At 44.8% G+C, this 26,536-nt stretch overlaps 1 protein-coding gene across 5 annotated transcripts in view; it reads right to left on the bottom strand.

Moving 5' to 3' along the window:
• Positions 1 to 11,848, bottom strand: part of DOCK3 (dedicator of cytokinesis 3) — a 653,304-nt gene extending 641,456 nt beyond the window's left edge. For 4 of the 5 annotated variants that reach the window (XM_030811683.1, XM_030811684.1, XM_030811682.1 and 1 more), the window contains exon 1: positions 11,450 to 11,848. In XM_030811683.1, coding sequence (XP_030667543.1) covers positions 11,450 to 11,840 — 391 coding nt within the window. In that variant the 5' untranslated portion in view covers positions 11,841 to 11,848. The remainder of the gene's footprint in view (positions 1 to 11,449) is intronic. The other variant, XM_030811685.1, reaches the window with a different exon arrangement.
• Positions 11,849 to 26,536: the final 14,688 nt, after the last annotated feature.

Consider the following 26,536-nt stretch of genomic DNA (forward strand, 5'->3'; position numbering starts at 1 on the left):
GCTGGTCTCAAACTCCTGACCTCAGGTGATCCACCTGCCTCAGCCTCCCAAAGTGCTGAGATTATAGGTGTGAGCCACCATGCTCGGCGAGCAGAGATTTTAAAAGAGACTGAGCCAGGGCCTTCTTTTTCCCAGCTGCTGCATGATCACGTATCTCAGCTTTCAAAAGAGTCTGAGCATTACTTCCCAACCACAAAAGACCCCCAAACTGGGAAGGAATAGATCCACGACTCATCTGTGAATAAACCAGGTGAGCTGACTTTGTGCATGCTAGAAGAGGATCAACTGCTTGAGATCACAAATGACAATAGCCTTAATAATATGTTTGCGACAACTTCAAATCTCCATACATTCTGGATTAAAGTCAAGGCGGAATATCCTGAGATTGCCACAAAAGCACTGAAAAGCCTACTTCCACTTCCAACATCCTATTTTTGTGCAGCAGAGTTTTCTGCAGTGATGGCAACCAAAGCGAGATTAAGGCATTGACTGGACATAAGCAACACACTTCTGGTGTCACTGTCTTCCGTCACCCCCAGATGGGACCATCTAGTTGCAGGAAAACAAGTTCAGGGCTCCCATTGATTCTACATCATGGTGAGTTGTATAATTATTTCATTATATATTACAATGTAATAAAAATAGAAATAAAGTACACAATAAATGTAACGCACTTGAATCATCCTGAAACCATTCCCTCATCCTGTCCATGGAACAACTACCTTCCACAAAACCAGTCCCTGGAGTCAAAAAGGTTGGAGACTGCTGTATAAAGGATTAATATCCAAAAAATATAAAGAACTCCTACAACTCAACAACAAAAAACCAAATAACTCAATTAGAAAATGGGCAAGGCTTTGGAGACACCACTGCCCCCCAAAGCTCCCTGCCACCAGCCACGGTCAACCCCACCGTGTTCTAGGCCACGGACAGACCTTGAGCCACGTCTCCCTTGAGCTGTTTGCAGACAAAGTTCCAAAGACAGCAGAAAACTTTCATGCTCTAACCACTGGAGAAAAAGGATTTGATAATAACGGTTCCAGTTTTCATATAATTATTCCAGGGTTTTTGTGTCAGGATGGTGACTTAACACGCCATAATGGTGTGGCAAGTCCAGCTACAAGGAGATCTAATGAGAACTTCATCCTGAAGCATACACTCACTGGAACTAGCAATTTTCCTATAGATATCAATGAGGAAGAAACAAATATCCCTGTATTAACACCATAACCCTCATAATCACTTGTTTGTATTAATAATGTCAAATCACTAGAAACTCAGTTAAACAATTGATACTCAAGAAGCAGAACTGGTAGTAGGGGACCTTTTACTTTTGTCATGCTTGAGGATTTATTCCTCTCAAGCATGTATCAATTTTGAAATTTTTCAAAATCCAAGTCTGTGGAGGAAATAATGCCCTACTATAACAAAAATGCAGAAAACAAGTACCCTCACTGTCCTGGAGGACAATCTGGCAACAGTTAATTTCAAACAACCAACTGCTCAAAAGTAGGAAAGTAAAGGATAGTGTATCTGTATTACAGAACGGCAGTCTTAAAAGAGTGAAGAATCCAGATATAGGAACATGTTCAAAGTATAATAGACTTAAAATAAAAGTAAATTATAAGACAATATAAGCAGTACGGTTCCAAATTTATTTTAAATGCCTACTTAAATGTATATACAAAAAAAACCTAAAAAGATATGACAATATGTTGAAAGGGGTTGTCTGGGTAATGAAAATAAGACATCACCTTTATGTTCTTTTTTGTATGTTTTTCTGTATTTAGTGACATTTCTGTAATGATATATATGTTATGTAATCAGAAGGAAATGTTGCATAGGAAAATAAAAAGCTCATATGTATTCAAGATATTGAATTCACATATAGAAAAGACTAGATATGTCATATTTTAGAAAAAAAATCTAACAGAAATAGACAAAATCTCTTCTTGGTGCTCTTAAAGGTTTAACCTTGAGTCCTCTGGAAAAGTCACTCATCCAAAACACAGCATTCCCCAAAGATGTCAAATAAAAGAAGTATTGTTGGGATAAGTTCAAACTGCATCCCAATTACCTGCTGTAAGATTTCTGGATCACTGTTGTGATGACTGTGAAACTGTAGGTGAGAGAGAGGGATTCATACTGGAATCCTAAGGCTCCCACTCAAAATCTGTCATCTGAACTCAGCCATAGGCACTAAGCCTCTCTAACAGGCTCAAGAAAGAGAAAGGCCAAGAGAAAAAAAGTATACTCATGATGTCACAAATTTCTAACAATCAAATATTATTAGGTTTATAGCCTGCCTTTTAAAATACCATCAGGATTAATAAAACAAAATAAAATTCTTCACTAGGTTGGACTCTTAATTAAGCATTCACCAGTCACTCACTATGAACTAGGTCCTGACGATACAAACATGAAGACAAAGTTCCTTATCCTCAAGAAACTCAGTCCCTGAGGAAGAGATGAAATTAAGCATGATCTAAAAGGATAAATGCCATACTAGAGGTTGGTACCAACTGCAGTAGAAGCAGCAATGCTTATTTGTATCAGGCAGAGTAGGGAAAGGCATAAAAAAGAGATGACATTTGAGCTTTTTCAGTTAACATCCCCCAAGCAGAGAAAGGGAATCATGGAATTCCAATGATATAACAACACCCTGAGTAAAGCAATAAAGGTAGGAATATTATAGTCCTGTCTGGAAAAGGGTGAGTTGTCCAGCATATCTAGAGTATAGAAAATGTGGAGAGAGACCCGGCACGGTGGCTCACACCTGTAATCTCAACACTTCGGGAGGTCAAGGCAGGCAAATCACTTGAGGTCAGGAGTTCAAGATCAGCCAAGAGGAGAGAGGAGATGGGAGAGGGGAGAGGGAGTGGGGGGGTGGGGGAGAGGAGAGCAGGGAGGGGAGGGGAGAGAAAATGTGGAGAGAATGTCAGAAACAAAACTCTGAGAAAAGTTTAGTGCCACCCTTCCTCCTGTACAGGAAGATGAAAATGAGGTTAACATCTTTTCAATGCTGATATTTCTTTCTCACTCCCCGTGCTTTAGTAAGTCCACACAGACTTTTTAGCAGCATCTTTCCCCCTTGTTAAAACACCATAGCCATGAACTAAGGCTAAGGAGGCCATCCTAACCCCAAACATTTTCAAGTTCACAAAGGTGGTACAGCTGGCGCTATCATAAAATGTTCATACAGATAATCTGCATTCAAATCACAACACTGCAAACACTACTTGTTTATACACTAGACATAATTTCCCTCTAGGACAATAAAATTTTCTTCCTCTCCTGTCCAATATTTTTATTAGCCACTTGGAAAAACATAGAAGACAGGCTTATCAACTGCATAAAGGTTCAAAGAAAATATAGTAATATCTTGGATTACAAACTTCAGCTTCAAAAAGATTTGACAGGTTGTACTCATGAGCCAAATACAGTGTTAATGTTAACAGAAATATAAAATATTTTTAAATGAAACTAAAATTTTACATTTCTGTTTAATATCAATCACACAAGTTCAGGATGGAGGGGATATAGCTTTACTTCAGTTCATATGAAATAAGACCTAGAGTTGTTATAAATTCAGTATGAGCAATTAGTGTGAAATGGCAGCTCAGAAGTCTCCGAAAATCAGTCTTTATACCACATTAACAAAAATGTCCAATTCAGTGTTACAAATATGTGTGTAAAACCTTCTGCACACCTGGTTCTGAGGTGTGTCTGCCAAGAATGCAAAGATAGACCAGGCACGGTGGCTCACGCCTGTAATCCCAACACTTTGGGAGGATCACGGAGTCTTACTCTGTCACCCAGGCTGGAGTGCAATGGCGCGATCTCAGCTCACTACAACCTCCGCCTCCCAGGTTCTAGCGATTCTCCTGCTTCAGCCTCCCAAGTAGCTGGGATTACAGGCATGTGCCACCACGCCCAGCTAATTTTTGTATTTTTAGTAGAGGCAGGGTTTCACTATGTTGACCAGGCTGGTCTCGAACTCCTGACCTCAAGTGATCCACCCACCTAGGCCTCCCAAAGTGCTGGAAATACCGACATGAGCCACTGTGCCTGGCCCAAGATAAGAATTTTAAATATATTTTTTATTGTAGGTCATAGTCAAAAGTTGGAAAGACATTAGTCTAATGAAGAGGATAAAGTAAATATACCACTATAAAGTACAAAGTATAACAGGATTTAACAGAATAAAATATATCTGGTTGGAGAAAGAGGGGGTAGGGCCAAGAATCTAGGAAAGGATTTACAGAGATAAGAATATATGAGAGAAGTCTTGGCAGGCTGGAAATAATTTAAGAAATGAAAATGTGGGGGAAAGGCATTCTATGTAGAAGGAACAATATGAACAAAGACATGATGCAGCAAATAAGTGTTTAATGGTCCTGGGACATGGCGGCACTAGTTATAAGTTAAGTACAAACAGAAGAACCTGGGGAAAGTTCAGTTTGGCTAAAGTGTAAAGTATTAACAAGTCAGTGGATGAGGCTGAACATGTGAATTTGAACCATAACATGAAAGTGCTGGATACATGATAAACAATGAATGCTAGCTGTTCCAATTAGTCTTAGCTCTGGGGCCTTAAACCATATTATCTCTAAGATTTCTTAGAGTTCTAAAGTTTATGACTTACTGAAGAGCTATGATGCAAGTTATTTATATAAAGGCACAGAACAAGGACTTATAAGAAACTACAGGGAGTCATTATTCTACTCAATAAGGAAGAATGTTCTCATTACAGCTAACAATAAAATGGGCTGTCCCAAAAAGTGGTGAGGGCATTGGCAATAGATACGTTTGAATATAGGCCAAATACATATCTGTTGAAGGTATGGTACTAAATCAGTATTATCAAGTTCTGTGTTTATCACACTCTAATTCTTCTATCATGTTGGTTCTCACTTATTAGCAAGAGCTCATGAATGAGTTCCGAAGGGAGAGGGTGAATCATATTAAAGTAGGAGGATGGGATTTTATTCCACTGTAGATAAGCAGGAAAACGGGAAGCTTCTGAATGACATTTCCCAACATAGCAATTATCTTTACTAGAGTATCCTAAGGTGTGATATAGCAAATCAACTGCAAGTACTTAGCTAAAATAATTTGGTGATGTATAAAAAAAAATTAAGGTTTTAAGAGCCTTTATGTGAAAAAAATACTTGTTTCTCCATGCAAAAGCTGTCAAAAGGGGGTATGCAAAACACTTAAATGCATAATCATAAACAGGTTTGGCTTGTTCATTACAATAAAAGCATAACATTGGAATTAAAATCCTAATATAGCATACCCAACAATGCTTACATGTTGGGAATAATTTCAGATCATTCTTAAAGAATAAAGACACAAAAATTTTAAAAAACTCAAAATACAAACTATTAAAAATTAAAATTTAGCACCAATGTAAAAAAATGCTATGAAGGTAAAGTACTTTCAACCTCAATGACCATTCTTTTGAGACTGTCCTGCTTCAGAATGCATCTAATACTACACAGAATTAGGTGCCATGTTTACAATTTAGCTTAATGTTTCTAAATCATATTCTAATACTGCATGATAAAATGAACTAGAAATCTGAGTCTACTGAATAGACTTAAGACGATTAAAAACTTAAACATAAAACCCAAAACCATAAAACTACTAAAAGAAAACATAGGGAAAATGCTTCAGGACATTCGTCTAGGCAAAGATTTTATGACTAAGACCTCAAAAGCACAGGTGACAAAAACAAAAATAGACAAACGAGGCTACATTAAACTAAAAGCTTCTGCACAGCAAAGGAAACAAGCAGAGTAAAGAGACAACCTACAGAATGGGAGAAAATATTTGCAAACTATTTATCTGATAAGGGACTACTATACAGAATATACAAGGAACTCAACAGCAAAACCAAATAATCCCATTAAAAAGTAGGCAACACGCTGGGCACAGTGGCTCATACCTGTAAACCCGCCACTCCCCAGGAGGGAGGGTCTCTTGAGGCCAGGAGCTCAACACCAGCCTGAGCAAAATGGCAAGACCCAGTCTCTATAAAAAAAAATTAAAAATTAGCTGGGCATGGTGGCATGGACCTGTTGTCCTAGCTACTGGAGAGGATGGCTTGAGCCCAGGAGTTCAAGGTTACTGTGAGCTATGATCATGCCATAGCACACAAGCCTGGGTGACATAGCAAGACCCCATCTTAAAAAAAAAAAAAAAAAAAAAAAAAAGCAGGGTGCAGTGGCTCATGCCTGTAATCCTAGCACTTTGAGAGGTCAAGAAGGGCAGATCACTTGAGGTCAGGAGCTCGAGACCAGCCTGGCCAATATGGTGAAACCCCATCTCTACTAAAAATAGAAAAGAATTATCCAGGCGTGGCTGCACACACCTGTAATCCCAGCTACTCGGGAGGCTGAGACAAAAGAATCTCTTGAACCCAGGAAGTGAAGGTTGCAGTGAGCCGAGATCACACCATTGCACTCCAGCCTGGGCATCACAGCAAGACTCTGTCTGAAAAAAAAAAAAAAAAAGAAAAAAAAGAAAAAAAAAAGTCCAACACAGAAATAAAATTCCTTAAATATAACTATCCAATTTAACTTGAAAACTGTAGAGTATGTCTCATCTTCCAAGCCAGAGTCATATACTACTGACAAATTCCTTTCAGAGGACACAGTGTAATAATACAATCTGTGGCTGGGCATCTCAAAGTCCTAGGTTCAAATCTCTCAGCACTTACTATCTAATGTATCTTAGATCAGTTACTTAATTTCTCTAGCTAAAGCTTCTTTCTCATCTGTTTAAAAAAGGGGGCAGAGGCAGTGATACAGTATAAAGCTCAAGTACAATCATGAATGAGGAAGTTCCCCATAAACACTAAACAAGACATCAAGCACATCCTCACTTTTCAGAACAAAATAAAGTCATAGGTATATGAAATCTTTCCTACCCCTAGTGGATGATGTCTTTACCTCTAAAGGGGTATTGGGGCCCTTCCAGAGGTTGCAAAGGTTGGGCTTCCCTCACTGAATAAATAACTAAAGAGCACACTGTCTTCAGACTATTTCGGTGAGTTCTAGTCCATTTACCAACAAATTCACTCAAATTTTTTGAACAGTAATTCTTTCACATCTGGTTTCAAGGATCTATTACCTCCCCACCTTCAGATTCTTTTCCTGCACCACAGGATCTTTACAAGTTTCTTTTAAGGACTCAGGATTTGTTTGTTTGTTTGTTTTTAAGTGCTTTTCTTCCCTATCTGGGGAAACCTAACTAAAAGGAAGTTAGGTAAAAATGCATAAAATATGGATTACTTTTTAAATAGGAAAAAATAAATATAACATTACAAAACTAAAATGTAAGGTCTTCAGATTGGTAATGAGAAAAATTTTTCATGTTCTACTAAAAGGGATTTAGAAAAAATAAGCAATAAATGCCCTAAATTATTTAAAAATTTGCCTTAGCTAGGCACAGCGGCTCACAGGTATAATCCCAGTGACTCGGGAGGCTGAGGTGGGAGGATAGCTTGAAGCCAGCAGTTTGAGACAAGCCTGGGCAACATAGCAAGACCATGTCACTAAAAAAAAATTTTTTTAATTAAAATTTAAAAATTAGACAGGCAAGGCTGGGCGCGGTGGCTCGGGCCTGTAATCCCAGCACTTCGGGAGGCCGAGGCGAGCAGATCACGAGGTCAGGAGATTGAGGCCATCCCGGCTAACATGGTGAAACCTTGTCTCTACTAAAAATACAAAAACAAAATTAGCCAGGCATGGTGGCGGGCGCCTGTAGTCCCAGCTACTCGGGAGGCTGAGGCAGGAGAATGGCATGAACCCGGGAGGCGGAGCTTGCAGTGAGCCGAGATCACGCCACTGCACTCCAGCCTGCGCGACAGAGCGAGACTCCGTCTCAAAAAAAGAAAAAAAAAAAATTAGACAGGCAAGGTGGTAAACAACTGAAGTCCCAGTTACTTGGGAGACTGCTGCGGGGGGATCGCTTGAGCCCAGGAGTTCAAGACTGCAGTGAGCTATGATCATGCCGGTGTACTCCAGCCTGGATGATAAGAGCAGGACCCCATCTCTCAAAAAAAAAAAAAAACATTGCCTTCATGACATTCATGACAGCAGCAGAATAAACAAGATGACCTTCTGAAGCAGCTTCCACTTCTAAGACGTCAAACTAATATCTATGTACTCAAACCTTTACCACTTTTCTATTCAAGGAGTGTAATTACAAACATTCTTGTTTTAAAAATTGTTGGTGTTTGCTGCTCCTGCTGTTGCTCCTGTTAGAGGGTGAGAAAAGTATTTTCTTGGTTTTTGTATTCTATATTTGGTACTCTGGGTACAGTCAGTATAGGGAAAGACAGGTGTTTCACAAAAATAGCTGGATTTTTCTCACCTAATACACTTTAGAGCAGGAAGCTTCTTGGAAAGGTAGAATAAAGAATGGAAGGATGCAGGATTTTCCAAGCATTCATGGCAACAGAAAGGAAAGCAGAGATTCTCTAAGAGGGAAAGGGATATAAGAAGTCAAAACATGGGCGAACGGGTACAGTAAAGAACAGTACCTTACAGTACCAGAGAAGAAAGCAAGACAGTCAAGTATTTCACAAAATACTGCCCACTGCCAAGAAGAAAATTAAGGAAAATATACAATCGTTGAAGGACAAAAAAAAAAATTAACAACCTTTGGGATCTAGTTTCTGTATCTGTGTAATAACGATAACATTACGACTACTCTGGGAATCGACATGGGGTTACCTGAGTGAGAGTCCCGGGCACACTGACAGGCCTATCACTGACCCTCAGAAAAGGATAATGTCCTCCACACTGCCTAAAGTCACTCACAGAATATTACAATGGAAAGGGGAGCTCAGTCATCACCTCATCCTAAATGAATAAACCAAACAATTCAGTCATGTTATAACCTGTAAAGAATTCCTATATTATAAAAAATTTAGTAAGATATTACTACAGGATCTCAAAGCCTTACCAATGTCAAATACAAATGAACAGCTGCAGTGGAAAAAACCCTTTGTACTGCTGCAACAGGGGACTCCTTCCCTCACTAACATCAGGGCAAAAGGAGGCCCTCGAGGCCCTCCTCCACAAATTTCTCCAAATTGGTAGGAAGTAAGTGTAAGGGGTTTCCCTCCTTGCAATGTGATTATAGGTTGACAAACAGAGACAGAAATCTGTGCTCCAAGTTAGTCATAAAAATCAAAGCTGAAACTCAAACATTTTCTCACAGGAAAATGATAATGGTTGTATTTTCAAGCTAGCCCTCATAGCAATTAAATGATGCAGCAAAAACGCCATTTTAATTGACTATTTTTCTCATAAGTATAATGTATAAGCTACTTTATAAAGTGGATTTTATGAAAAGGTCTAGAAGTGTAGCCCTAACATCCTTACGAAAAAAAATGTGTCCTGAGTTTTAAACAATTTACACAAAAACTTTTAGATCATAACTAAGGCAGGGACAGTAGAAGACTGTGAGATAAATAGAGAGTTGCTTGGTTTGGTAGAAAAGGCATCTAAGTTATGCTAAACCACAGCTGCTATGAAAATGTCTTCAGTGTAACTGTCTCTCTCATTTAGCAAGCATTTAAGCTCTGCCCTGAGCCCAATGCTGTGGCCCTCCAAAGGGAATAACAATTTTTCTAAAGCTAAACACACAGTCCTAGAAATGCAAGAATTTCGTTGCATCTTGCTGGGTAAATCACACACCAAATCCTAGTGCTTTGAGATTCACATGTACCTATCTTGATTACCTTGCATTGGCTCTGTCTCAGAACTAACACACTTAGTGTTATTAGTCTAAATACTAAGGCAAAAGAAGAAACTATTAAGCATTCAGCATGTTCTCATTTCACTTTCACAATCCTGTAAGATAGGTAAACATTATCCCCAATTTATACATTAAGAAACTGATGTTAAATGATGTTAAATTACTTGCCCACACCACCAGTAAAGAGAAGCTAGGACTCTGAATTCCACTTTGTCCACTGTTCAAGGGCTCCTCCCTCCACGCCCCCCCCACCCCCGCCAAAAACCGGCTCCTCTCCCCTCCAAAAAAATCAATCATGGGGTGCCACTGGAGAGTTGACCACTCACATCAATTATTTGTTATTCTAGTTCAGCAGTTCCGGGAGCGAGTTATGGAGAAGATAAACCACCAACTCCTCATTTCACAGAATCAACTCAGTATTCAGAGAATACTCTAAGAGAAGGGGTAAAATGTCCCTAGAGGTGAATACTAGCTCTTTGCATCATTTCTCAATTCCTTCTCAATAGAGACTCTAGGACCGGAGCTCCCTTTATCACCTCCATCCTAACATAGCTAGTTGTTTCAGAAAGTTACCTTTTAAAACAAGATTTTCTACCAGAATAGAAGACCTCTCTGCTGGTCCTCGAATTTAAATAAATTCAATTTTCACACGATAACCTGCCTGAGAGCATTCCAAAACATTCGTTACCACTGCAGTTTCAAGTTATTTTGTAGTGAATTGTGAACTAAATCTTGATTAAATTGCAGTAAAGATGGGAAACAAAAATCTATGTTTAGACAGGTTTCCTATCTAAAATTTTCCATTACGAGCTTAGGAAAAACAAAACCTGTACACTCAGCATTTTAAATCTGTTTCTAACTGAACAAGATGATAGGTGATGCAATGAGGCTTAACTCTATCATGTAATTGCCACAAAACGCTAACATTGTAAAACATTCAATACTTTAAATGACTGAATATTCTCTTTAAAGAAGTTGAATATTGTAAGAATTATTTAGCTTCTGGAGTTTAACACTTACAACATTTAAAAAACGGTTTCTAAGAGGAATAAGGTCTCATCTGAAAACAGGGTTTAAAAAAAAAACCGTGTAAACATTGATACATGTCCAAAAACATTTCCCATTGTAAAGTATTATTTCTAATACTAAAGGCAAAACAAATTAAAACAGATCAAACATTTGCAGTCAAATGTCCAAATTTTTGAACTGGGAAAATGATGTCAACGTTTTTCATCCGTTTTCTTGTAAGGTTCCAGACCAAAAATAAACAGCCATCGGGCTCATCAATTCAGGTGCGGAAACTCATTAAAATCGAGCTTTTGGAGCGGAGAAAACATATTCCCAGAATTTGGTTTCTCGGGTAAAATTGCCCCGTGGCCCACACCAGAAACCTCGGGCAACTGCTCGGGCCTTGCCCACCCCTCCCGCGGGCCGCACCTGCCAAGGCCGCACCGCCAGCGCCCCCTGCCGCCCTCTCTGCACAGAGACTCGCGCCCACCCCCGCACCCGCACCCGCACCCGCACCCGCACCTGCCCCTACCCCGCGCTCGCCCCGCGCCGAGGCCGCACAGCCTGCGGGCAGGGGCGGGGGCACGAGGATGCGAATCCAGGCGGGGCCGGGAACTGGGCGCACCCCCCAGAACACCCGCCACGGCCAGGCCTGAGCCTCACCTACCTACGCCGTATTTCTCCTCCTCCGTGGGGGTCCACATGGCCGTGCCGGGCGCGGCCCCGCGGGCGCGGCGACCGGGCGACAACGCGGCGGGGACGGCCGCGGGCCCGGCTGTGGCGCACCGCGAGTCGAGGCGGGGACGGTCAGGCGGCGCGGGGCAGTGGGCGGCGCATCCCTCACAGGCCGTCCGGGATGCCGCCGCCACCCCCGCCACGTCTGGACCGCGAGGCTCCGCGGGTGGCCCAGCAGCCCCTGGAGGCGCGGGCGAAGGCTCGCCACCTGTCCGTCGCCGCTGCTCCCGTGCCGCAGCTTGCTTCCTCACAGCTCCGCCGCCCGGCTCCCGGCGCCGCCGCGGCTCGGCTCGCCCCAGCGGGCTCGCAGGACGCCCGCGCATGCGCCACTCCCTGCCGCGCAGGGGCTCGCGCTGCCCGGGCTCGCGCCGTCCCGAGCCCGCGCGCGAATCCACGCGCCGCTGCTGCGCGCCAGCAGAGGGAAATCCGCGAGAAGCGATTGGACTGCCCGGCCCCGGACCTGCTTCTAGAATCGCTGGTCTGGGGCCCTCAGCTGCAGCAGACTCCGGAGGGGGCGAAGCCGGTCAGGTGGGCGACTCCCTCTACCCGGACTCCCCACTCGCTTCCGCTTCCAGTGCCTCCTGCCTGCGCCCCGAGATGGCCACAGGCCTCCTGGTCGGAGACGGGAGGTCCAGAAAAGGAGGAGACGACACCATTTTCAGACCCATCCCAGTGTCACCCACAATGCTGTCGGAAAGGTCCCCGGAGCCACCTTGTGCATTCCCAGGGCCCGCAGGATGGAGTCGCCACGAGGGAACCAGGTGGGGTGCATTCGTGCCCCTCTCTCCTGGATCCCCTCTGGGCTGAGGCCGCTGACACCTCCTGGGTTCTTGCTTCTCTGAGATGGCCTGAGTGGTGAATGTTTGGGGCCAGAACAATCACAGCCGCCTTGCTAGTAAGGAAGCACTTCATTGGGCCCTTCGGGTTCCTACCCAGGACACGGCATCTGCTGCTCCTGGGTGTCTGCCTCCCTTGGAGCCCTAAGAACTGGCTCCTACCGGAAACTTTCCTCCTCTCTCTCCTCCCTAAGAATCCATTCATTCTGATGCCTGTAAATGTCACCTTGTGACCCCCAAATCAACCACTTACCAAAGACCAGGAACTGAAGGACTCCTTTCCACCTACATTTGGACCACATGCTCTAATCCCAGCAGATTTGCCCATTTCTGTCACTAGTACTGCTAAGTCAAAACCCTAGTGTCATTCTTCACTAGCACTCTCAGACACCCCCACTCTTGAAAGCCCAGCTCGGCCCCTCACCTCCAGGAAACCTGCCCTGACCCATAGTCTCCTTTTCTTCTTTGTCTGGAATTGGAGCTATGTTTGGTTTGTCTTATTTCCTTTATAAGACTGTCAGCTCCCAGAAGGCAAGCTCCAGGCTAAAATCATCTTTCTAACCCCTCACCACCAACCCAGCACCTGGTGTATAGTTGTTGCATGGGAAGCCAGACTAATACAAGAATATCTTGTAATCAACAGATCTTGATTCTTCCTTCAAAGTGTCATGATTGGTAACTCCTCCCAGGCCTGACTGTGCTCCCCTGGGTTATGGTCACCCTTTCCCACCTTCCGATCTTCAGGCTCCTCCCCTCACTAATCATAGCTGCCCGCTCCCGCCCAGAAAATGTCTGTTCTGTGAATGATAGAATTTCTCAGTAGCCAGATACACTTCTTTTTAGGGGTAGCAGGGGTGTCCAAGAACATAACGAAAGAGCTAACTGTTCCGAGAAGATAGACTCCTCCCCAGTGGCCACCATGGAAGTATACTATGGAATGAAGCCACATTCTTACAAAACTCTCGAGGGAGCTATTCAACAAGTGGGGCTGAGCTACGCAGGCCTTCGGAGAACAACCTTAAAACTCTAATTTCATCCTCTAAGTTCACTCCCTTGTCTGCTGTATGTGATGACAGTCACAGAGCCTAAGGGCCAGTTTTTCCAAAGTTTATACTCTTGTTCCCAGTCTGAATCCATCTTAGAATAATGGCTTAACCAGATGAAGAAAATTCTCCATGATTGCACGCACCTCAGCTCCAGGGTGGAAGGGCATTAAACCCAACCAGGGAAGGGAAAAGAAAGGACCAAAGTGAGAAGGAAGGGACTCAGTAAGCCTGGACTCCTACACTCTTGCTGTTTGTATAAATTTAGATTGTTTTTGTGAGTTGAAGCAAAAGGGCATAGCACACATTGGCCTTCAGCAGGACCATGCACCTGCTGTCTTATCCCCCTAGCATCTGCTCTGATCCTTTCCTTCCTCAGGCTCCCAGTCCACTCAACACACCACACACACACACTCTCCCAGCATATGAGCTGCCTTCCAGCTTGCCTCTGAAAATCAAGACTCTCAGCACAGTAACCTCCCCTCCTCTCCAACCGCTCTTCTTTGTGTTCTCGCCACCACCAGGCTCACTGCCTGCTACTTCTCAGGATCTCCAACTATCATTGCCCCATCTCCCATTTTCACCCTGACCTGCTCCACAGACTCCTGCGGTCCCAGGAAGACCTGCTTGTTGGTACCCTCATCCCCCCATTCCCTCTCTCTTCCTCCTCTCTCCATCTGACTACAAAGGAGAATCATCCATTCCAAATCCTTTTATTTCAATGTAATTCATTTGATTCTCAGCACCCGAAGGTCTGCGTTCTGACCCTGTCACCTCCTGAAAACTACTTTCCCAGAATTCCCCAGGGCCATCCCAACTTCAGACCATTGCCTGGTTCTGGCTGGGCTTTTGCCTAGAGTGTCCCTCAGCTCGGGTCCTCTATTCTTGAAACCCACACATCTGCATCAAGCTCCAAGAGCTGTCTCAGGGCCACTTTCCTGAGGAAGGCTTCCTCAACTGCCCTCAGTTCAGCTGGATTTTTCGCACCCATTTTGTCCTTTCCTGTAGCACTAACTCATTCCACCCTTCTCCAAGAGATCAAATGGGTCTGCTTCTCACATTGGCAAACATCTGTTTTTTTTCTTCAGTGACAAGGATTGTTCTTCAATTATTTTTACCTTACACAGAGACTAACATAGTGCCTACCACCTAACACGAATTTAACATACACTCTTGGGTGAATAATCTCCCTGTATGTTTTCTGAAACCATAATGAAATAGGTTGGAAGAGAGAACTGAGATATTTACCTCAGCAAGTCACAAATCTGCAAACTCAGAAACTCTAATTAATTAAATTTCTTTGTTATGGACATATTGGTTTTAATTAAAAATTCATTGCAATGTCTTATTGAGTAGCTATATAAAAGATAAACATGATAGAGCAATTTAAGAAACAAAATATGCAAACAGTTTGACTTATCATGTCACTGTTATTTTTGGGTTCAACTCATTACCTTAGATGATAAATTGCAACTCGATGAGCAAGGAAGGCATCAAGTTTTCTGCAGGAAATTCGTTAAGACTGGTGGCTGTTAAAAATAGCCGATAACCAAACAAATTTTATAAATAATTTACAAGAAATGCAGACAGTGTTATCTTTTTCTCTTAGAGTTAAAGTTGATCAATAATTTTTTGTCATGAGCCAACTCTATAATGGTAAATCCCCCATCACCTTTGGTGAATGATACTGGCCCTCTACAAAGCTCGATGAGATACACTTCATATCTTCTCTCCTTGTTTTCTGCTGCCTAGAGAATCACACAGCAGCATTTAAGGAGCCAGCCAGTCTGATGACTCAGCTCATAAAACAATGTGTGGCCACAAAGATGATGTTTATCCATGAGCATTCTGGAGGCTCTTGCTACTGAAGTCGGCAAGCAGTGGGTAAGTGGCACACGATGCTCATTCTCAAGAGTTTCTGGCAGCAGTGCCAACACAGCACTCACTTCCCTCTCTCAGCAGTTGATTTCTTCTGATGCTGTGTCCAAGCAGAATGGTAGAAAAAAACTTCAGAGAAATGCAGTGGGTATAGAGGCAAATCCAAACAAAGTGCAGGTGATAGTGGTGACATTCTGCCTTCTCTTGATCAGAAGGTGTCAGCAGCTGGAGCTTATCCCCATATGAACCCCAGGGTCAGGTAAATGGAAGGCTTAAGAACACGTTACCCAACTTACCTCTGCCCTTCTGGGTACCTCAAGGAGTGGGTCTGCTGTGGTTAGTAAAACATCTGCAGAGCTAGTTTTCTTCATGGCAGAGAGACGCGCAAGCTAGTCTCACTTCACCACCACCTCTTATTTACCCCAAAGCAACACCTTTTAGGAAGCCTCCTTTCAGGAGGCAGCTTTGGAATAAGGGGCAAATTCAAAGTAAGTTAACACAAAGGCTGGACACAGTGGCTCATGCCTGTAATCTCAGCACTGTGGGAGGCTGAGACGGGCAGATGACTTGGGACCAGAAGTTCAAGACCAGCCTGGCCAACATGGTGAAACCCCGTCTCTATTAAAAATACAAAAATTAGCCAGTCATGGTGGTATGCACCTGGAATCCCAGCTACTTAGGAGGCTGAGACAGCAGAATCACTTGAACCCGGGAAGCAGAGGTTGCAGTGAGCCGAGATTGCTCCACTGCACCCCAGCCTGGGTGACAAAGTGAGAACGTGTCTGAAAAAAAAAAAAGATAAAGTTAACACAGAGATGGCTGACACAGTTAGAGCCCTTTCAAGTGAAGAGACCTAAAGTGCCTAAGAATATATTAGTATTTTGCTTTAAGTTTTGTTGCTTCTGAATATATTTTCAGTAGGGAGGGGATAGGGAAGAGTGTGACAGGAAGACAGATTAAGCAGTACAATATTTCATTATTTTCCCGAAAATGACAAACTTTAACCATCTGTTCCTATTTTATCAACCCATTCAAAATATTATTAATATGTGGATTTCTTTCAGTTAGCCAAGGTCTTCAAATGAGAAATGGCCAAAGCTCCCCTGATTGTAATTCCTGGAGACTGATGTGGCACTTCTGGATGGGCTCTAATGAACAAGCTCCACCATGAGAAGCACCCCCAGATGTTTCCAGATGTGTCAGAGAATTCCCAGCACTTGCTTGCTGCCCACTTGACTTTGAGCTACCTCAAGACAGCACCATGCTATATTCTTTTTTATTTTTAGTGCCTAGCACGCAGCATCTGACACATAGTAGGTGCTCAGTAAATATTGTTTTAATTAATACATTAGTAAATGAGTGCTTTTAATGTTTTCCAGAAATTTATGTTTTCGTTCCAATAGGGTTTTTGTTTGCTTGTTTATTTTCTGTCTAGGAAAAAGGGCGGAGATAGAATCAAAAACAAGATACCCCTTGGAAGGAAGGGCAAATAGAAACTTGGCATTACCTAGTTCTCTTTTCCCTTGGGGGGAAATAATTATGTCCTTAAATTTCTGCACTAAGTCACCAAGGAGGGCTTGAAATTAAAAACCTTGGAGAGTAATTAGCAACAAAACGTTCTGATGTCAAGAAGCACATTTTATGGGATCGTATTTGTAATATTAATTGGGCCTCTGCATAGCCAAATGGTGAAACTATTGCTATAATACAAATAGGCCCAAAAGAGAAAAACAGCCCAAAATAGCACAGATATTCCCAATCAGGACAGAGGTAATTTCTCTACACATAAAAAGCCACCAATTGAATGCCTTCACCAACTCACTTGAGTTAAATGAGTTAAAAAACAAAAGCTTGTTGTGTAGTGTAGCACCACCTACCCCATCTCTGAAATGCTGTGGGACTGGGGCTGGGAAAAGAACGGAGACTTTATCCCCACCAGCTTTTCATACCTTTTATCTTGAAGTGTAAAACATTTGAATCATTTATTTACCAAAAATTTATTGAGCACCTATTATCGGCCACGTCCAGAGGAAAAAAAAAAAAAAAACAGGGAGCCACTGCACCCAGCCTCTCTTCATGGAGTTTAGCATCTAGTTGGGAGAAGAGACATTGAACCAATAATCACACAAGCAAATATCTAATGAGAGACACAAGGACAGGTGCAGTGGCTCACGCCTGTAAATCCCAGCACTTTGGGAGGCTGAGGCGAGCAGATCACTTGAGGCCAAGAGGTTGAGACCAGCCTGGCCAACGTGGCGAAACCCTGTCTCTACTAAAAATACAAAAATTAGCCGAGTGTGGTGGTGGGCGCCTGTAGTCCCAGCTACTCGGGAGACTGAAGCAGTAGAATCACTTGAACCTGGGAGACAGAGGCAGAGGAGACAGTGAGCAAAGACTGCACCACCACTGCACTCCAGCGTGGGTGACAGAGCAAAACACCAGAAAACAAACAAACAAACAAAAAACATGAAGAGATACAAGTACTAGGAAAGAAGAGAAAGAGAAAGGGTACATGTACAGAGGGAGCCTCAGCCAGGGATTCTGACCTAGTTTGCAAATAGGGAAGACTTCCTGGAGGAAATTATATTTAAACTGGAGGCTGACAATACATACAAATTAGCCAAGTAAAGAAGAGAAAAGTGTTCTAGACAAAGGGAGCAGCATTTAGGGGAGGTGAATCTGGTGAAGAAGGAGCTTAACGTATCCAAGGAATGGAAAGGCCAGTGTGACCAGGACGTGATGTGTGAGCGAGCAAGTGGGGAGTGGGGAGAAATGTGGGGACTAGAGTGGGAGATAGGGGCAGCCGTTGGGGCCTTGCCACGTCCCATGACATTAGGGAACCAACCATTGACAGACCTTGGGTCAGAAGCAGAGATAAGAGACATGAATAAGAACATGATCTCCCCTCAAGGAGATCCTGGGCTTGTTGAGGGAACAGCCTAGGAAAAGGCCTATCCTCTTGAGTCCTGGGCTCAAAGGCACCACTGCACATTCACCAATTCTCTGAGCACCAGCAAAGTCTGTGCAGAAGCATCTAGGACCACTGTTCACACAGGACCACTCCAGGCTTCTTTCTCCTCGAGTCAATCTTTCCTTTATTCTCAAGATGGCACACCTGTGTCCAGGCTCCAGCGCTCATCTCCCGGGTTTGGAGGGGAAGCACAGCTTACCTCCCTACACAGCCCACTCTCCAGGTTCTGTGACCCACTGCTTTAGCTGTGGTCTCAACACCTTGCTTGTCCCTCACACCCCTGCCCATGCTAAGGGTCCAGGGAAAGAATATTGCCAGGGGCACCAACAAGCAATTGGCCCTGAATCTGATCAAGGATTACTGCTAATCTCTTCCTTGAGAAACATTTAATAGAGGATGCCAAAAAAGAGAAATCTTTAGAGAATTCTCTCACAAGATCACACCTTAGGACTTGTACTCAGAACATGCAGGGCCCTGACCCAGGAAGCAGCAGGAATAGTACTCACTCTGTCACCACTGAGGAAGAGCAACTCTAAGAAATGGGGACTATTCTGTTCTCCAATTAGCATTGAGAGTGATGGATCAGAATTTATAATATGCAGTTATGAATTATGGAACAATCAGAGAAGTGATCCTGATTCAGAAACCTGCCATTCCAGGAGCCATGGCAATTTTTTATGAGAACTCAGCATGGGGTGGCCCCTGCCAAAACCTCACTTGCACCCAGCATGTCCCAGCCCCAGTCTGTCACTCCAGCCCATTGACAGCCTCAGGCTTTTTCAAGTTTCAGGTGACCTAGCAACAGGGAATAGAACTTGAGAGCTCTGGAGTCAGAGCTGGGTTCACATCCAGCTCCAGATAGATACTTCCTAGCTGGGTGACCCCAGGCAAGTAGCTTAATCCCTCTGAACCCAGTTTCTTCCTGTCAGGTGGGAATCAGAATGGCTTCTACATCAGGGATGCTTCTGAGGTAATGCCTGCAAAGTTCTCAACACAGAGCCTGGCACAAGGTAAATGTTCACGAAACTTTGGAACCTTGCTCCCCTCCTACCAGCTCAAATTGCTTCCCAGAAATGCTGGGTCTCCTTGCATTTGTGGAATCTGCTTCTCCTCCAAGCTAGCCTGCGAGAGCTGGTTTGGTCACCCCTGTGCAGCTGGGCTGGCCTCCTGCGTCTGCCTCTTACCAGCCAGCACTTAACTCAGCGTGAGCCTCTTCTCTCTATTTAACACCAAAAGGAATTGATTTCCCTAAGCTATTTCCATGATGCAGCACCCCTGAGAACTACATATTGCATCAGTTCTCCTCCATGACCATCAAACCCCCTGCTCACAGCCACTCTCCCTAGAGCCACAGGGTCCTCAGCTGCCAAGGCATAGATCTGTTTCATTTTGCACTTGCTTAAAGGTCAAACATGAATTTCTCCCCATTATTGTACTGTGTCTTATCACACAGACTCTCTGTTTCATGGATTAGTCATAGTCTTGCTATCAAATTAAATATTCCTCAGTAGTTATTTTTAGATAAATCTTTTTCTAATTCTACACGGCGCAATGATGCGTGTGCACCCACAGCTCTGGAATCCAGGCATTACTAGGTGGGTTCCAAATTGTATGAGGGTTCACATTCCTCCAGAAAGCAACAGCCAGTGGAGCAGTGGAGTTTGTAACCTAGCTCTGTCCATGGACTCTTCTGTCCAGCCCAAAATAATTAATCCCCATGCCTTGGATAATCCAATCACTTATCATCAGTCCAGTAAAAGCCCAAAGGAGGCTCGTGACACAATTGTGAGTTAAGCAAAACCTGTCTATGCCATCCCAACCTCTTGTTTGACTCTCTCCTTAATCTTAGTACAGAGACACCAAAGGCAATTGTGCCTTCATGCCCTGCACCCCCATGGAAGACTGCCCTCGGGAAAGGCCCTGCCACCCTCCTGACTGAGACCTGAGTGAATGATACTGGTTGTATCCCTGCCTGCTCTCATGGTTCTGCCTGCACACTCAGACCAGCGTCCATAGGGAAATGAGGTCCTCAGAACAGCATTTTAGACTTAACTGGGGTGAGTGTGCATGGAGAAGGAAGGGCTTGCTAAGAGGGAGTCCTCTTCACCTGCTCCAAGGCACTTTGAAGATAAGAAGCTGTACATACCTTGGGCTTTAAGGACCTCATATAGTTGGTCCAGCATAGTTGAAGCAACAAAACCCATAGTAACTCTATTTTTTTTTTTTTTTCTGAGACGGAGTCTAGCTCTGTCGCCCAGGCTGGAGTGCAGTGGCGCAATCTTGGCTCACTGCAAGCCCCGCCTCCCAGGTTCACACCATTCTCCTGCCTCAACCTCCCAAGTGGCTGGGACTACAGCCACCATGCCCAGCTTTGTTTTGTATTTTTTAGTGGAGATGGGGTTTCAGCGTGTTAGCCAGGATGGTCTTGATCTGACCTCATGATCTGCCCGCCTCGGCCTCCTAAAGTGCTGGGATTAGAGGCGTGAGCCACCGCGCCCGGCCAACCCGTAGTAACTCTATTAATTCAAGACAGGATTTAGCATTTGCCCCTGGGGTATGAACTGTGAGGAGGGGGGCAGATTTCCCATTCCAATGCTTTCTTCTATGAGTGGATCTCCATTGGCTGGGATGTGTGGGGCCTCACTTACCCAAAACAAGTGAGACTACGGGAAGGGGGAAAGTCAGCCCAGCACAGACCCATGTGACTTCACACTAAGCCACTTCCTCCTTTAAGCCTTCTTCAGTAAGGAAGATAATGCTTTGGCCTCCATCTGAGTTTTTATCTCTACATTGTTCAGAACTTGGATGAGGGAAAGAGGACTACTTATTGGGGACCCTGTCAGAGAGCCCCTATAGACTATAAATGCTTCAGCCATTCAGAGGCAGGGGAGGCTGAGTGGATTGGAAAAATCTGGGAAGGCTCGGCTGAGGAGGCAAGGTCTCAGAGGATGAGTTTAAGTAGATAAGACTCTCCAGGGTGGTATCATGAACCAAGGCACAGAGGCAGGAAGAGCAAGAAGAGTGGGATGCAATGACGAGGCCAGTGTGACCAGAGCCCAAGACTTCCTTGGGGGTGGGGGCAGGGTGACAGGTGGGTGGAGGCAGACTATGAAGAATTCTGAGTAGTCAGTAGAGACTAAACTAGTCAGTGGGTCAAGGTATATTTTCTGAAGGCTCTTCAGGGTCCAGCGGAAGTGACTGGAGATAGTCAATGTTGGCTTAGAGGAGTCTGTGGGGCAGGCCAAGAGGCTGCTATGAGGCATTTAGGAGGAAGAGTGTAACCATGAAGACTGGCTGAAGGCGTGGAGACAATGTAGGAGGACACAGAGATTTGACCTTGCATCATTCCAGCTGTTGAGAACAGCCCTAGCAGGGCTGATGAGCCATTCAGAGAGCCCACGGGGAAAGGTACAAATTTGGGTCACCTGATGGAAACTGCTTCTTCCCATGAGGAGAAATAGAATAGTAAATAAAAAGATAGGAAAATGAACATCTTCTTTAACTACCAAAGAAAGACAAATTGAAGCCACAAGAAGACCCCTTCTCTTTTCTTTTTTTTTTTTAAGATGGAATCTGGCTCTGTCACCAGGCTGGAGTGTAGTGGCGCGATCTCGGCTCATTGCAACCTCTGCCTCCTGGGTTCACGCGATTTTTCTGCCTCAGCCTCCCGAGTAGCTGGGATTATAGGGACACACCACCACACCTGGCTAATTTTTTGTATTTTTGGTAAAGACAGGCTTTCACTATGTTGGCCAGACTGGTCTCAAACCTGACCTCATGATCCACCTGCCTCTGCCTCCCAAAGTGCTGGGATTACAGGCGTGAGCCACCACGCCAGGCCAAGAAGACCCCTTCTTTGGCCTATCAAATAAAAAAAATTTCTTTTTTTTTTTGAGACAGAGTCTCACTCTGTCACCCAGGCTGGAGTGCAGTGGTGCAATCTCGGCTCACTGCAAGCTCCACCTCCTGGGTTCATGCCATTCTCCTGCCTCAGCCTCCCAAGTAGCTGGGACTACAGGCACCTGCCACCATGCCCGGCTAATTTTTTGTATATTTTTTAGTAGAGATGGAGTTTCACCATGTTGGCGCTCACTGCAAGCTCCGCCTCCTGAGTTCACGCCATTCTCCTGCCTCAGCCTCCCAAGTAGCTCTACAGGCGCCTGCCACCATGCCCGGCTAATTTTTTGTATATTTTTTTTAGTAGAGACGGAGTTTCACCATGTTAGCCAGGTTGGTCTCAATCTCCTGACCTCGTGATCCGCCCGCCTCTGCCTCCCAAAGTGCTAGGATTACAGGCATGAGCCACCGCGCCTGGCCTTTTTTTTTTTTTTTTTTTTTTTTGAGATGGAGTCTCACTCTGTCGCCCAGGATGGATGCAGTGGTGCGATTTCAGCTCACTGCAGCCTCTGCCTCCCAGGTTCAAGCAATTCTCTGCCTCAGCCTCCTGAGCACCTGGGATTACAGGCACGTGCCACCACACCTGGCTAATTTTTCTATTTACTTAGTAGATACAGGGTTTCACCATGTTGGCCAGGCTGGTCTCGAACTCCTCACCTCAAGTGATTCACCCACCTCGGCCTCCCAAAGTGCTGGGATTGTAGGCGTGAGCCACCGTGCCCAGCCCAAATAAAAAAATTTTAATGGGCCGGGCACGGTGGCTCAAGCCTGTAATCGCAGCACTTTGGGAGACCGAGGTGGGCGGATCACGAGGTCAGGAGATAGAGACCATCCTTGCTAACACGGTGAAAACCGGTCTCTACTAAAAATACAAAAAAATTAGCCAGGCGTGGTGGCAGGCGCTTGTACTCCCAGCTACTCGGGAGGCTGAGGCAGGAGAATGGCGTGAACCCAGAAGGCAGAGCTTGCAGTGAGCCCAGATTGCGCCACTGCATTCCAGCCTGGGCGACAGAGCAAGACTCTGTCTCAAAAAAAAAAAAAAAAAATTAATAACTGCGTGCAGGCAGTTAGTGTAATAGTAGGCTACTTATTTGAGGTAGGGTGGGTCCAGGTGACCCTCCCACCAGCACTATGGCAAGTGGGTATCAAGAACTTCCCCCAAAAAATGTTAGTTCTATGAAAATGGATTGAGATAAGTTTCATTTCTATAGATATCCAATGTAACATTGTCTATAAATATTGGAAATAATCCAAATACTACCAGTAGGGGATGAAGTTATTGAACATGGGACATTACCCCATGCAATTGTATGCAACCAATAACAACCATGAAATCCATCTATCAACAAAGAGAATGTCTAGTATGTCACATTCAGCAAAAAACAATCAGGCCCAAAACTCTGTTCACAATGTGGTTATAATTATGCAAGAACAATCACATGTAGATAGAAACCAGAGTAAAATATACCAAGAAGAGACCCTTTCCTCCTTTCTGCAATTTCCCAATGATTATGTGTTGCTTCTCTGACAAATTTACCTGTATACAGCAGTACCACTTTCTCAGGAGAATAATATACACAGACGAGACATGGAGCTGGGCAGCACTGGCCACCCTGTACTCTGGAGCCCACCCTCTTTGGAGCTCATCCTTCCTGCTAATGAGCAGGGAGTAGTTTTCAAAGCTAGGCTCTTGTGATAGAGAGCTGTGACAGCACTGAACATGGATTCTTGTACCTGATTCATCCTTCCCAGCCTAGCTCATCTACTCATCCACTCTGGCCAACCCAGGTTCTGACTTCCAGGACATAGGACCCATTTTTGTCTTTCTCTATGGCCCCTAATGGCTCTGGTCAGCCAGAGGAGAAGCCCAGAGCTCAAGGCTCCTCGTGGGGTGCCTGGAAAAAGGCTGCCACTCCCCTTCACTGCACTCACTGTCTCTACCTCCATATTACAGCTCCCACTTCTCCCCATTTGGGCTTCCAGCCTTGTTGTTCCACTGAAACATCCATGCCAAGGCCACCAAGGATGTCTGTGGTGGCAAATCTGATTATTGCTTCTCTGTCTTCATCCTACCTTTCCTGTGCAACAGCATTCAACACAGTGACCATCCTTTTTTTTTTTTTTTTCTTTGAGACAGAGTCTCACTCTGTCTCCCAGGCTGGAGTGCAGTGGCACGATCTCGGCTCACTGCAACCTCTGCCTCCTGGGTTCAAGCGATTCTCCTGCCTCGGGACTCCTGATTAGCTGGGACTACAGGCGCCCGCCACCACGCCTGGCTAATTTTTTGTATTTTTAGTAGAGACAGGGTTTCACCATGTTAGCCAGGATGGTCTCGATCTCCTGACCTCGTGATCCGCCCACCTCAGCCTCCCAAAGTGCTGGGATTACAGGCCTGAGCCACCCGCCCAGCCGTGACCATCCCTTTCTTATAATACTTGCTTTTAGAAGCTTCCAATAAACTATACTCTCTTATTTTTTCTCTTAGCCGGCTGCTCCCTCTCAGTCTACTTTTCTGGATCCTTCATGTCTCCCCAGCCTCTGCCACAGGATTGAGTCCCCTTTTCATCTCTCTCCACATTCTCTCCTCTTGTCTGATCTTGTGGCTTTGGACCCCATACAAATCATGATGTCTCCCAAAGCTGTGCCCCAAGCTCCATCACTCCAACTGCCTTCGTGACCTTGAGTGTCTAATAGTATCTTGAAATGAGAGTGGCCAATGCTGCAAACCATCTCCTCCACACACAGTCTCCTCATCTTAAGAGACAGCACCTCCATCTCTCTAGCAGCCCAAGGCAACACTCTAGCAGTCACCTTGGTGCCTCTCTCCCTCTTACATGTCCATCTATGATGAAATGGTTTTGACATTTGTCCCTGCCAAATCTCATGTTGAAATGTAATCCCCAGCGTTGGAGGTAGGGCCTGGTGGGAGGTGTTTGGATCATGGGGGGCCAATCCCTAATGAATGGCTTAGTGCCATCCCCTTGGTGATAAGTGAGTTTACCTGAGATCTGGTTATTTAAAAGTGTATGAAGGCCAGGCACAGTGGTTCACGCCTGTGATACCAGCACTTTAGGAGGCAGAGGCAGGCGGACCACTTGAGGTCAGGGGTTCCAGACCAGCCTGGCCAACATGGTGAAACCCTGTCTCTACTAAAAATATAAAAATTAGCCGGGTGTGGTGGTGCATGCCTGTAATCCCAGCTACTTGAAGGCTGAGACACGAGAATAGCTTGAACCTGGGAGGCGGAGGTTGCAGTGAGTCGAGATGGTGCCATTGCACTACAGCCTAGGCAACAAAGTGAGACTCTATCTCAAAAAACAACAACAACAACAACAAAAAAAAAAAAAACGGTGTATGACACCTCCCCCTTCTCTCTCGTTTCCACTCTTGCCAAATGACATGCTGGCTCCTTTTGGAAGCTACTTGTTTGAGCATAACGAACCTATGGCGCTGTTCTTTTTTTTTTTTGAGATGGAGTCTCACTCTGTCACCTAGACTGGAGTGCAGTGTCGCAATCTTGGCTCACTGCAACCTCCGCCTCCTGGGTTCAAGCGATTCTCCTGCCTCAGCCCCCTGAGTAGCTGGGATTACAGGTGCACACCACCACGCCCAGCTAATTTTTCTATTTTTAGTAGAGACAGGGTTTCACCATGTTGGTCAGGCTGGTCTTGAACTCCTGACCTCATGATCCACCCGCCTTGGCATTCCCAAAGTGCTGTGATTACAGGCGTGAGCCACCGCGCCTGGCCCTGGCGCTGTTCTTAGAGTCCATCACAGACCTGAACTGCTGAATGCTATTCCTCATGGAAACTGAGGCATGGACATTTCTGTAGCTCCCCCTTGGATGTGGCCTGGAGGAGTTGGAGAAATCAGGCCTGGGAGCATACAGCATGTATTTGATCTGATTCATTCATCAGGTTCAAGTTAGGCCTTGACTTCTGGGCTTACAAAACTGGCCCTGGGGAGCATGAGGCATGTGGTTCTGTGCTCAGTAAGATGGACCAGGACTGCCAGGGGACGAGGCTGGAACAGGGGTCTGAAAACATGCCTTCCTTGGGCCTGGAACCAGGTAGTGCCCTCAGAGTTTATCTTTTGCTTAGGAAACGTTCTCGTTCCTGTTGGGCTGTCCCCCAGCACCCAAGGCCTGAGGCATAACCCAAGTTCGTGAGCATAGGTGTGGCCTTTGGAAAAGAGCACTATGTCTCCAGCTTTCTCCACCTACTCTCTTCTTCCTCCAGGCTGGCCATTGGCCTCCCAATACTGGCTCCCTGGACCCCAAGCTTTTGACTATTGTCTATATAAACTCTTCTAGGTAAACAGCAGACTACCCTTAATGTCTGCAGGGCAGGCATAGTACAGCAGAGATCTCTGCATGGCATGGGAGCCCCTAGATG

Source organism: Nomascus leucogenys, chromosome 4, assembly GCF_006542625.1.
Source record: "Nomascus leucogenys isolate Asia chromosome 4, Asia_NLE_v1, whole genome shotgun sequence".
NCBI classification, from domain to species: domain Eukaryota; kingdom Metazoa; phylum Chordata; class Mammalia; order Primates; family Hylobatidae; genus Nomascus; species Nomascus leucogenys.